The sequence below is a fragment of the Meleagris gallopavo genome, chromosome 6 (assembly GCF_905368555.1).
Source record: "Meleagris gallopavo chromosome 6, MGAL_WU_HG_1.1, whole genome shotgun sequence".
NCBI classification, from domain to species: Eukaryota; Metazoa; Chordata; class Aves; order Galliformes; family Phasianidae; genus Meleagris; species Meleagris gallopavo.
The window spans coordinates 3,849,819-3,863,414 of record NC_139409.1 but is presented as its reverse complement, the minus strand read 5'-3'; the positions used below and the strand labels follow the sequence as shown (position 1 = coordinate 3,863,414).

At 47.3% G+C, this 13,596-nt stretch overlaps 1 protein-coding gene across 2 annotated transcripts in view; it reads left to right on the top strand.

Annotated features, from left to right (window-relative positions):
* CCDC12 (coiled-coil domain containing 12) overlaps nucleotides 1-13,596 on the top strand; it is a 33,812-nt gene that overhangs the window by 7,839 nt on the left and 12,377 nt on the right. Inside the window, exons 1-2 of one of the 2 annotated variants that reach the window (XM_085226917.1) lie at nucleotides 9,657-9,776; nucleotides 13,165-13,235. In XM_085226917.1, the coding sequence (XP_085083043.1) occupies nucleotides 9,672-9,776; nucleotides 13,165-13,235 (176 nt within the window). In that variant the 5' untranslated portion in view covers nucleotides 9,657-9,671. Of the gene's footprint in view, nucleotides 1-9,656; nucleotides 9,777-13,164; nucleotides 13,236-13,596 lie in introns of those variants that run through there. The other variant, XM_003206913.5, reaches the window with a different exon arrangement.

Genomic DNA, 13,596 nt, shown 5'->3' with positions numbered 1-13,596 from the left:
AGGTGTAATCAGGGGTGATAGTGAAGGCAGCGCAGAGATATAAGGCCAGCCAAAAGCTAAGGGCAAGCTGAAATAAGAAAATGCTGTAAATATCCAGATTTTACCCACACAGATGGCTCTTTTCAGTTTGATCTTGTGCAGCACGTATGACAAGACACACTACTCTTCCTTTTGCCTTTGTTCTTGTCTCTCTTGGGATAGTTATGGCTTTGTGCCCAGAGCTTCAGTATGTGGCAGCTTCAGGTTATTCCCACTGCTTTGTGCAACGCGAGGTGTGGGGGGAAGCAGCAGCAGTGCCTGTAGGGAGATGCCTTGGCTCCAGCTCTGCATCCTCAGCTGTGCTGCAGAAATCCACGTTGCTTGGGACTGTAGGGAATTTTGTGTTAAGGCGCAAAGAGAAGAGGCAAAGAGTCCTTTTCAGTAGTGGATAGATGTTACCATGGACGTGCAGGCTTTTCTCCTTCTGTGTTTAGCTTTGCAGCTATTAAACTCTTCTCAGGCAGTGTTTGATTATTATTGCAGCTAAACGCCAGGGATCCCCTCTGAGATAATCTCCCATTTAAATGGCCTGCCTGTTCCTATCCTTTCAGAGCAGAATATGTGCTGTAGTGGCACAAGGGAATGCCACTCATTTTCCAGAGAGAGCCATCAGTAAAATGGTACACTGTATGGAGCAACTTGGCCTGCGAGGTGATGTATGGACTGAGCTGAGCAGGGCAGGGGCCTTTCTCTCCACCCAACCCTTGTAAACCGAATGAGTGTAACAACCACAGAGCTGTTATTTTGCTCTCTTGGCCAGAAAGCCTCAAACAGAGCTTGGAAAGCCAGAGGGAGAAAAAACAGGAGCCTTCCTGGTGGGACTACAGTGTTCAGACTTTGTGTGGTGGGGAAGGAAGGACCTCCACCTGCTTTTCTCTTTGCATCTCCACGCTGCCACTAAAGCTTTTGTGGCTGTGTCATGCATCACGTTGAAAAAATCAGCTTGGCTCACACCCAGCCCTTTGTTTCTGTTCAGTGTTGCTTTTGGTTTGTGGCTCCCTGCCCCTCCACGCCTGCATGGGCTCACGAGGGAGGCAGGAGGGGAGGCCACAGGGTTGACATTTTCCTCTGCAGGACTGCACCAAAGAGATTTACCTCCCCTTGCTTCTTGCTCCTTTTCCTGCAGGTCCCATCCCTGCTGTCCTTGAGGTTGGTGAATCCATGAGTGCCAACGAGTGACCAAATGACTCAAGGTCCTGTCCAGGACAGTCTGTGGCCCTACAGCTTGGCTTGCTGCCCTCCTCGTGCTTTCTGCTGGGCTTTTATGTCAGTGGAGCGAGCAGCCTGCGTTCCTGGAAGCAGAGGGACGAAGTGGCTGAGAAAACAGTTGCTGTGGAAACAGAGCGTAGTAAGGTTATTACAGCAAGAATAAAGCACACACTTAGGGCTACAAAGGCTTCATTTCTATTCAGGCTTTATTAGGAAAGTAATAAACTATTGCTGCAGCGCTCGAATGGCTGGAGATGGAAGCCTGCAGACAAAATGATCGTGCTTCCACCAGCAATGCACAAATAGGCAGGCAGCTGAGAGCAGGTGGATGGCTTTGGGAAACACTCCTCAGCTCTCTTGTCTCTGGGGCTGCTATAGGCACTGCTGTACTATGCCACGTGGAGAGAAGCAGGTCATCCACAGGCCGCCTCAGGGTCTGGGGAACTGTTGTTCATCCCTAGGGTGAGCAGGGCTTGGGCATTATTTGGTGGTGAGGTGCCCAGAGAAGTCGTGGATGCCCATCCCTGGAAGTGTTCAAGGTCAGGCTGGATGGTGCCCCGGGCAGCCTGACCTGGTGTCTGATTTAGTGGTTGGCAATCCTGTCTGTGGCAAGTGGGTTGGAACAGGAAAACGTTTGAGATTCCTTTTCAACCAAAGCCTTTCTATGATTATCTCGGCTCTGGAGCTTTGCTGGAAGTGCTTTGTGGCAAGGCAAGCTGCAGGCAGCTTTTGCTTTCCTGCTATGCACAGACAGAGCTGTTTGTTGCAACAGACTGCCCAGGGAGGTGGTGGAGTCACCATCCCCAGAGGTTTTCAAGAAAATGGTGGATGTCACACTGAGTGATGTGGTTGGCGTGGTGGTAATGGGTTGGTGGTTAGACTAGGTGATCTTGGAGGTCTTCTTCTAACTGTATGATTCTCTGAATAGTGAAATGTAAAAAAGCAGTGTATTCTCAAGATCTCACTTCGTTTGTCCAGTCCTGAAGCTGTGCAGTGTTCTGTCTGCACACCTCTGTTGTCAGCCCCATGGAATGAGGCACACTTGTTGGGGTAGGAAAGTGCATCTGTTTCCCATAGGAATGTTCATAGTCAGTGGTTAGAACCAAGACAAAAATTCATGTCTGCTTATTCCCAGCTCTTTGCTGTGACAAACAATGATAGCAATAGCTGGCTCCTCTGAGCACTGTTTGCCAGGTTTTATGCAAGGGAGCCAAATAAAGACAAGTTCTTTGCTTCTGCTCTGATTCCCAAGATGTTTCTGTGCAGATGTCAGCCAGCTCTGCTAGGTCCTGTGCTGGGCTGGGGAACTGACCTTCAGATCAATGGGATCGGGTGGAAACCAACCCAGCAGGAATACGAAATGCTTGGTTTCTGTCTGCTTTGGTTCCTGGAGCTGGCATGTGAGGAGGATGCCCACCTTTAAGCACTGCCTTTTGTGGGTTTTGTGCACTGGTGAAACTGTGGGTTTTGGGTTTGGTCTGATGACCTGTTGTACCTTTCTAACTGATATCCTGTGTGTGACCCTGGTACGAGCTGGTTCAGGAAGCTAAGAGGCTTTTTTTTGTCTCCTTTTGTTCTGTTTGTTTGGTTTAGGGCTTGTGGGAGGGCAAGTCCTTGAAGTGGTTTCCCATGGGGCGAGGTGAGGTGTGGCCAGCAGAAATGAATGGGGATGGATGGGGACATGGATGGTGGTGGTGTGGTCACCTTGGAGGGCAATGGTTTGAGCTGGGCTGGTGGGAACTGGGCTTCTCTGCAAGTGGAGCTGGGCTTGGTGTACTGGAAAGGTGACTTGTGTTTCTTTTCTAAACCAGAACCCACGTATAAGTAATGGAGTGTGATGGGATTATTGCAGGATCCCAGCACAGTTTGGATTGGAAGGGACCTTACAGCCTGCCCAGCCCCTGCCATGGGCAGGACACCTCCCACAGCCCAAGTGCTCACAGCCCCATCCATGACCTTGGATGCTGTGGGGATGGGACATCACAGTGCTCTGACAGCCTGTGCCAGCAGCTCATGGTGAAGAATCTCTTCCTGATGTCTAATCTAAACCCACCCTCTTAAAGCTGCAGATGATAGCAGTGATACAGAAGCTAGCAGATTGCTGACTAAAAGCTCTCCAGCAAGAAGAGAACAACAGTACTGCTCCATTATGTACAATGCACCAAATATTGCAGGTGGGCAGGAGTGTTTGGGAGAAGAAAACACTTTGTTCTGCACGATTTGAGCATTCACCACCCTGTGCCTGGTTTGGGGAACTGCAGTGGGTTAATTTCATCCTGCAGCCTTATTCTTGGATGCAGGTAGAAGAGGAATCTTTCTTCATTCCCACGTGATTTCAGCTCACTTGTGGCTATATGAGGCTATATGAGGAATTTGGAGTGGAGCAGAAGCTCCATTTTTCCATGTACCATTCTTTAAAACCTTGAGACTCTGAATGTCCTTCCAAATCCAGAATCTCCCTTAACTGAACTACCAGCCAAGTTATGGACCATAAGCTGTTGTGCTGGACACGGAGGGGCTCACCGCTGCCCCATACCAACCTCAGAAAGCTTTGTGCCAGGATATCTGCAAGAAACTCTTGTACTTTTCAATTCAGCATTTTGTTTTGTGCATGGCTAGAAGGGCTCCATTGACCATGACCTTGCATGGAGCATGGAAGAGAACTGCAGTTGTTAAAAGCTCATGTCCCTCCTAGGCCCAATTACTCCTGTGCTGGATGTGAAAACTTGGGTTGCGCCTCCTATGAAATCACTATTTGATAAGGCTGTGCTCGTTCAGCCTCACAATATCTCTGAAGCACCCTAATTTCATGGATGGGAAATTAAAATCTCATTGTCAGAATTATGCACGTGTCGTAAGGAATGTGAATGAATATCTGTATGTTGCTGGGCCATCTTTTAGCTATCTGTACCTTAGGCTGCTGCTCAGTAATAGCAAAGTTTTCTTTTAAATGTCATTTAGTACCCCTGTAGCCTCAAGCAACTTAAAATACTAACAAGGATGGTCCTGGTGATCTCCATGGCTAAGTGTGTTTCCCCAGCATCCTTCTGCCTGCAAGATCAAAGTCAGATGCAAGGTGCAGGGAAGACCATGGCTGGGCAGCAGTGCCTGTGCTGCTGGCATTGCTTTTCCATGGCCTTTTTGTTTAATTTATGAAGGGGAAAAACAGACACCAGAAAATAGGTTAATCATCAACTGCAAAAATGCAGAGTGAGGTTTGTCTTGCACCCAAGCAGCACTGCGTAATTAGCGTGTGCAAAGCTGTGATTTACATTTGTGAAATGCCTGCTGATTTATTTAACTTTTTTTTTGTATAAATATGGTACTGGAAAGATTAATGCATGGATGTTCTCCCCTCAGCAGGGTCCTGGTGTACAAGCACGAGCCTGGCAGCGGTGTCTCTCTTGTTTCTGTTTCTTCTTGGGAGAAATGAAACTGCTCACGTGTAGCGTTTGGTTTTGCTTCTGCTTTTGTCCTGGAACAACAGAGGTGACACATTAACCCACTGGAACGTCTCTCAACTCCAGGCCAGCCCGCCTGGCTTTTTCTTCCCTCCCTCCTTGGGGAAAAACCTGTCCAGTTCTCCAAGATAACTGGAGCATTGTCCAAATCACAGGTAGCTTGAATATCACTAATAGGTGTTTTTGTTTCTTTTTTAAAGGTTTTTCCCTTCTTCTGTACAGTAGAAAGGTAGTGAGCAAGCAAAGATGATGTGACGGGGACTGAAACAGACACACTGCTTCTGTGGCACAGGGAGAATTAATTCTTGAGTTAAGAGACTATTGTTTGGAGAGATTCTGATGATTCTTGAGTGTTAGGTGCTGTAGCTCTTGTTGAAGAGCCTTGCAAATATATAGTTGATAGGCTAGGTTCACGTTGAGGGGTTTTGTTGTTGGCAGAATGAATTGTGATGGGCTCTCCTCCTGGTGCCAGCCCTGCTGTTCCAGGAGGGATAGCTGCAGTGCATGAGTGCTTCCTCTGTAAACTCCATAAAACTTTTTGTTACCAGGAGTTGGGCAGTGTAATGGTTTGCTCAGTTGTCTCCAGACACTTGAATTGCATTCCTGCATCCATGCAGAGGAGGATGGATGGTTTCCCTGTGCCATTGTATGCAAGATCCTAAGTTGTCCCTAATGGACATTTAAAGAGATGATTCTGGTGGAGGCTTCCTTTTGGGGAGCAACTTCAGGTTCATACATTCTCAAAGCACTGCTTTAATTCTCGATATCAATTATTAGATGCTTTGTAAATCAACAGGGACGTAGCTTTGCCATGAGCATGCATACACAAGAAGGAAAGCCTGGCACTGGGGCTAATAGGACTTGGCATAGAGATTGGGAGAGAATTCCCAGTAAACTGTGAGCATCCAATGCAGGCCAGGGTGCATGGACATCCCTAGGAAGGTGGCAGCAATCTTGTGTTACCATGATGTGGATCAGTGCCATGAAAAATAATGGAGTGAGGATGGAGAATGAGTTATAACCTTAAACTCAAGAAGGGTCCAGAATTAATCTTAGGTGTGTGCTGCTTAGTAGAGTGTGTGCCTTGGGCCTCAGCCATGCTTGGGTTTTGATTATCACGTTAGGTATTGGGAAAGATTTCTTCTTGGAAAGAGTGGTTGGGCATTGGCACAGGCTGCCCAGGAAGGTGGTGGAGTCACTGTCCCTAGAGGTGTTCCAGAACCATGGAGATGTGGTACCTGGTAGAAGGTTGGTGAGCATAGTGGTGATGGGTTGACATTTGGATCTGATGATCTCAGTGGTCTTCTCCAGCCTTCATGATCATGGGAAGCAGAAGCCATGTTCCTCCTGTGTTGGGATGGAGAAGTTAACGTGCAATTTTCTGATTCATCATTGCCTGGAAAAGGGCTCCAGCTTTGCAATGGAGTGCTCTTACTGCTGAAGCTTTCTACATCTAACTGTGAGAGTCATGTTTTTGCTCTGCTGTCTTCAATACAAGGTTTGTGGTTCTGGTCTCGGGGGAACATTTGTGACACCGATCTCACTGGGGACAGCAGTTTGCTGCCTGAAATATTCACCAAGCTGTGCTGGCCAAGAGCCACACTTAAAGTGCAAACACACAGGGTCTGAAATTGTCAAAATGGGTATATTTTTGAACTGCAAACCACAGCCACTTCAGTGTTCTTGCGGCTTATTGGAAGGGAGGAAATGTTTGCAATTGTTTGCGACATAAACAATGTAATTATATATTGCAAAAAAAGTAATAAAATTATATTATGGAGGCACCTGTCATAGAATCATAGAACGGCCTGGGTTGAAAAGGACCACAGTGCTCATCCAGTCCCAACCCCCTGCTGTGTGCAGGGTCACCAACCAGCAGCCCAGGCTGCCCAGAGCCACATCCAGCCTGGCCTTGAATGCCTGCAGGGATGGGGCATCCACAACCTCCTTGGGCAACCTGTTCCAGTGCCTCACCACCCTCTGAGTGAAAAACTTCCTCCTAATATCTAACTTAAACCTCCCCTGTCTCAGTATAAAACCATTTCTCCTTATCCTGTCACTATCCATCCTCGTAAAAGCCGTTCCCCTTCCTGTTTATACGCTCCCTTCAAGTATTGGAAGGCCACAATGAGGTCACGAAAGAAGGTGTTTAATTTTCAGGCAGTTTTGTTCCTTGTGTTTGTTTCTCACGTGAAGTTGTGCTGATTTAACCATTCCCATAGTAACCAGCTGGGGCTGAACCAGGATTAAGGCTTCACTATGGAAAAAGCTGCAGGGTCAGAGGAGCTCAGGCCTGGTTTTATGCAGTTACCATGAAGATTGCTGTGAGCAATTGGCTTCCAAACAGCTTTTGAGAAACATTGGTGAATCTCAGGTTCTGAATATACTTGTAACGACATTTTTATGTTCAGAACTTCTTGCTGCAAAATTTGATTAGATCCTTTTAGCATTCATTTTTAAGCTTTATCGCTGATTGAAACCTTGGTGACGTGCAGAACATTTTGTGACGTAGCTTTCTGCGTTCCTGGGGCTGCTGGCATTAAACATGCCAAGAGGGCAGTGAGGTTGCATGGCAGTACCTTGCCAGACTTCAAGGACATCTCAGCTGCAATCTTGGCCAAGCAGAAAGCACAAAGTACCAGCATGTGCCGTGCTCCTAGCAGGGCACTGTGACTCCATCCTCACTGCGTGGCTGACCTGACCACTATGTGCAGAGGTTGAAGAAATTGAGGAAAACGATGACTGTAACCATTAAAAAGGTGAATGTTTGGTACCTGGGTGATATTTTCTTAATGAAAATGAGACCTGGGTGCTTCCCAGCTGAATGAGAAGTGAGGATGGGCTGCTTTGAACACCAGCTTGGCTGGTTGATCACTGAGAATTCAACCCTGCTTTGTTCCAGCACTGACCTCTACTGAACTCCTCCAAAGCTTCTCCAAGCCTGGAGAAGAGAAGGCTGTGGAGTGACCTCATTGCAGCCTTCCAGTACCTAAAGGGAGTCTACAAACAGGAGAGGAGTCAACTCTTTACAAGGGTTGATAATGGCAGGACAAGGGGAAATGGTTTTAAGCTGAAGGAGGGAAGATTTAGGTTGGATATCAGGGGGAAGTTATTACAGAGAGGGTGGTGAGGTGCTGGAACAGGCTGTCCACAGAAGTTGTGGATGCCCCATCCCTGGAGATGTTCAAGGCCAGGTTGAATGAGGCCCTGGGCAGCCTGGTCTGGTATGAAATGGGGAGGTTGGCAGCTCTGCTTATGGAAGGGGGGTTGGAACTTCATGATCCTTGAGGTCCCTTCCAACCCAAGCCATTTATGACTCTATGATAACACGATCATCCTGTAGGCCTTAAATGAAAGATAAGGAGGTCTTTGGTAATCTGGTCGATCCCTGTGGAAAATAAGTTGGTTGGCATCTTCCCTCCTCTCCGGGAAGAGGAGAAACTGTGAGGTCACTTTGACTTTTAAGGTTGCTAAAGGTTTGCTGGATTGCATTTAATGTGGGTGCACAGGGCCAGCTGATAATCTGGGGGCTTCAGAAGAACAGCTCTTAAGAGGCTTGGAGGGGAATGGAAATGGAGATTGGGTGTGCTGGAAGATGCAGGCAGATATCAGACCGTTGCAGTATGGTTATTGGAATCTGGGAGAGAGGCCAGGTCTGGTTAGAGGGGGAAGCAGTCCTTCAGACAGAGACTTTGAAAAGACACTGGAAAGAAAGGAAAGGAAGAAATACAAACTTGACTTTATCAAGTGTTATTTGGGAAGGGGTTAAGTGACACGGTTGCCTCAGAGAGGAATGATGAGCTGCTTTCCAGACCAGCGTGATGAGAGGATGTTAGACATCCAGCAAAAACACTTAAATCAGCAGTTGTAGGTAATTTGCACCCAGGAATCCTAAAATAATCAGCTGAAGAGATTGTTAGCCTGCTGTGTTTTGATTTAAATCTTTTTCTGAATACTGGATAAGTTTTAAAGGACTGGAAGAGTGCTAATAAAACACTGTTTAGAAATAAATGGGTAAGTTGGATGAAGGCAGTTTGCTGTCAGTGTGGAGCAGAAGGATGAAAAGAATGATTTGCAATGCATTTAATGGAGAGTGAGGAAAAAGGGAGTGTCATTTTTTGTCATGTAAATGTGATTTAGTGAAGGATTAGTGGTATTGCACAACATGCTGCTGAAAAATTACAGCTCTGAAACAAGTAACTGATGCTGATAGCTTAGTGGCTGTCAGTGGAGGATTGTCACCCAGCAGAAGCATTGCTTTGGGGGCCTGTGACTTGTGTACCCAGTAGTCCCATTGCTCATCTAGCTGCTGAAGGAAGGAGTAGCTGCTCCTCCTGATGTCTTTAGGATGAGGAGGGATGGCTGGGTGGGACTTCCCACATCAGAAGTGTTCTCAAGTCAGGCTAGGCAACTTGAACATCCCTTTTGGCCTTAAATCTTTAAACACGATGCAAAGCAAGTTGCTTCCTTTGTTATCATGGGAGAATGAACCAAAGGGCTGTGAAGACACCTACCAGGAAGGGAAAAGTCATGATAATGTGCTGAAGCCCAGGGGGAAGCATAGCATTTCTCACAACGTTGTCTGGTTGCTCAGAGCAGAAGCTTCTTGCAGGTAGGGTTGGTTTCACTGGAGGGGAAAATGAATATGTTATGTGTAATGCTTGTCTGTGCTTACAGACTGCTTCTACTGAGCTGTCAGCATCCATCTTGACTGCATGGGGCTGTCACATGTGTTCCTTGTTCTGCCTGCTGCTGCCAAGGAGGAAAGCAAACCAATGCATCTGTGCTGACCGAACACCATGGCTTGTGTTGTGCAGGACCCAAGCTCTCAGCCTGGCAGACATCACATAATTCCCACCCTTGTTCTGCTTGGAGCCTTGGCTGCTGACTCATCCCCTGTCAAGTTTGCTGTGCCTTGCAGGTATTGGAGGAGGCAGCTGACACCCTCCTTTGTACAATCTGATGCAAATCTTGTTGGATTTATGCCTTGAACAGGCAGGGGATGAGATTCTTTTAATCTCAGAGCTCTTTGTGAAGAGTGGGAATCGGGCAAGCAGAAGTCTGCAGGTTGGTAGCTATGGGGCGGGGGTTGCCAGTTGCCATGTCTGCAAATTAAATAGCTGGGAGACTCCAAGCAAGAGAAAGCTTCTTAATATTGGAGCTTTATCTTACGACTGTCTCCTTGCAGAGACTGAAGGGTGGGAGTGACTTTGTTTGCAGGCGGTTGGCAAACACTCTCACAGACCACGGCTGGGTCTCCAGTCTTGGGAGATGCAGCTGGTAGCAAACACCTCGCCTTGAAAAGAGGAATTGTGAGAGTGAAACGACCAAGGGGTTGTTTTCAGCTCCCTTTTTGGCTTTGAGGTTTTAAATCAGAACAAGTAGAAGTGAAAAGTGGTGAAAGTTGAATTGGTGCAAACCTGGAAGAAGCAGCAACCGATGAGCAAAGGGAAATGCTTTAAAACGTTTGAAGCAGGAGGTGGTGATGAGGCTGAGCTCTGTGCTAGGAGGAGTGCTTCCTTTCTGAAGAAACGAAAGCTGTGACACAGCTGTTGGACAGCAGTGTTTGAAGGGAACGGCAAGAGGGCAGGTCTCCAAGTACAGCAGAGAACCCCAAAGACATTGCAGCTGCGTTGAGTTCCTTTGAGCTGTCGGACCGATCCTTTAAGGGCAGAGAAGAAAAAAGAGAGCTGGGGTGGCAGTGAAACACAGAACTGTAAGATAAGATGCATCTGAGTGCCTGTGCCTGTATCAATAAATGATTGTGGTAATGAGATCCGACACAGCACATGGCTGCAGAGCTGAGTCCCATGCGGTGCTGCTAGCTCTGCTGCCCTCCAGCTCTCTGTGCTCCCTGTTGGTACAGCCCTGGCTGCTGTGCTGCATCCTCACCCCGAGCTCCCCTGCTCCTGCAGCAGTGGCTTTGTCATTCAGCACTATGCAGAATGCCCACGGAATGCTATTTCCCCACTCAGCCTCTAGCTACTGCCATCTCTCAGCTGTGCTCAGACAAGGGGCTGTGAACAGGAAAGCTTAACGCCTTAACCCTGTTAATTTGTGGTGAATGCAGCCTGAGCTGTCTCTGTGCTGGAACAGATGGGCAGGTACAGCTGTGCCCGCTGGCTCTGCGTGAGGGCAGTCATGGTGTGAAGCATTTCAGATGCAGATCCAAGGATTTCAGGTAGCTGTTCCCTTAAGAATTTGCACACTTCATCATTTCTTTCTGCTGGAGTTTGGCTTATACACTAAGCTCTGGTGACTCCAGCTTTTGCTGAGGTTTTTAGGAGAGAAAGCAAGGAAGGAGGAAGAGGGATCTTCCCTTCATAACATAAAGGCACAAGGATTGCTTTGAACCAGCTATGGATTCAGAGCCCAAATTTGTACGTATATTTAGAAACCCATGATGGCTCCCTGCACTCAGCACTGGGTGTAAGCCTCCCTTATCTCATCACTTTGCCTTTTCTCAGCTTGCGTGAGTTCAAAGGCATCCCAAGAAGCTGTGCATTGGGACTGAGTGCAGCTGGAAATTGGAAGGGCTGCAGCCAACCAGCCCTTCCACCCCAACCCATATAGATGACTCTTGTGACAAACTGCCTTTGCACAGAGGCTGGGGTTCCCTTGGTCACGTTTCTGACTCTACCCTGTGACTTAGCGCTGGATTTCATCACCGTGCTATGAAACTGAAATCTCATTTCCAGCCAGCTTTGCAAATGAGGAGGCAGAATTAATTTGTTGTGCTGGGGGGAGGCCTGACTTGAGATGGTGGGTTCAGACCTCGTTTGTGTTGTGCTTTCGTTGTGATCTGCCTGATAGAGCCTCCTTAGCAGCAGGGGATGGCAGGGAGAAAAATTCAGAGGGCAGTTGTGTGAGGTATGAGCTGGAGATGCAGTGTTATATCGAGCCATGCTGGCTCATGGTTATCATCCAGCTGCTGATGCAAAGTTGGAAGGAGTGGCTGCCACACCAGACAGCTGTGCTGCCATTCAGTGAGACCCAGCCAGGCTGGAGGGGAACCTCATGAGGTTCAGCAAGGGCAAGTGTAAAGTCCTATGGCTGGGGAGGAGGGAATAAGAAGTTATTTCAGCATATGGGGAAAAGAAAGATACGCAGTGCTGGGGGACGTGCAGGCTTATGGTGGGAAGAACAGCCGCTGCTTGGCGTGAATATTGTTGCCAAATGTCTCTGTAGTATTTCAGAATGTGCTTATAAACCTTGCAGATAAAATACAAACAAGAATGAGGAGGATGTAGGCTGAACGTGTGCGTTACAGAGTGTGAGGAGATGAAAGGGATGAGAAAGTGAAAGAAGGCACTTCCCACACCTTGAAATAACATTGCCTGAGTATGGCATAGCACCAGCTCACAGCAAGAAGCACGCTGCCCTTGCTTTCCTTCAGCAGAGCTCTTCATTGAACAAGTGATGGGAAGTTGTTATGGGCTTCGGAAAATCTAAAGCCTGCATTCAAACAGGGAGAGTAAACTGAATGGGATATTGATTTTAGGAATGACCTTTTGTTTTTTAGAAAGGCAAAACCATTTCTCTTGCACTTCTGTCAGGAGCTGAACCTGAACAGCTCCATTCACTGACGAGCCCAAAGCAAACCAAGCCTGACTCCTCTCCCAGTGCCTTTTTTTTTTTAAACCCGGGTTGCAGAACAGAATTTTCAAGCTTTTATATTGCCTTCCCTATAGCAATGTACTGTGTAATGCATGGGTAGATGTTTGTCACCGAATATACTTTGTTCAGCAGTTGAATGGAATTGGTTCATCAGTGGGAGGCCAAACAAAACTCATTATTGTTAATGCTCAGTGCTTGTCTGGGTAATAATAGAGCTAGTAACATGACTAGTGAGCTGCTAGTGGAGTATGGATGGTGCAAAATGTGCTTCTTTGCTGTGCTGTTAGGGAGAAATCTGGTTATGTTACAGCACAGGGTTTCAGGGGCTGAAATCAGACCCATTGCAGTGCTGAGCGCTGTCTGATTTCTGTCAGTTTGTTTTGCAGCCTGTTAAAATGCCCACAATGACTCCTGAGGGTATTGCTGGCTCTCCTCTGCCTTGCTTGGTGGCCCCATCTCTGCTCTTCTTTTATTGCGAGGTTTCAATGTGGCGGTGGGATGAGGTTCCTGAGCTCTGTCATTGATTGCAGCCTGTTGTTTTCTCCCAGAATTGATGCAGTTGCTCAGTAATAAGGGGAATATCAAAGCTGAATGGGTGTGATTGCCTCCGAGGGGAAGATTTGATTCTCGTTGCCAGTTCTAACGTTTATTTATCACGCTATCTGGACAGGTAAAATGGAGGAAAAAGGAAGGCAAGCTTAATTTCAAGGTGTCTTAATTGAGCAGTAACTTCAGACCGAGTGCTGCCTGCCATGGGGAGGGCTCCTGTGCTGGGCTCCTGTTTGCTCCATGGTATTTCCAGGGTCTGAAGCTGACAGATAACTTCTCATCCTTCCAGGGTAAGAACAGTGGTGAACCTGAGGCCAAGCAGTTCAAAGAAGATGAGGAGGAGGAGAATGTCAGGCACAGGTAATTATTTATTTATTCTGACTTCTCTCTCTTGTGTGTGTTGTTCAGGCACAGCCCACCTGTTTGCTAATTAGGATCTTCCTTGGCTTCAATAATGCAATTTTTGTTTTGTTTTGGTGTGAATAACTTGCTGCAAATAGTCTGAGATAGGGGAATGAAGAGAATGCTCTGGCTGGCTTACAGCAGAGTGTTGCAAGGGGATGGTGATGTTCTCAGAAACACCTGGAGGACAGATGCACTTCAGATTCCCCTCAGTTGGAGAGCCATTTACAGGATCATAGAATCATTGAGGTCGGAAGGGATCTCTGGAGATCTTCCAGTCCAACCCCCCTGAATATCTCCAGAGAAGGAGACTCTACCA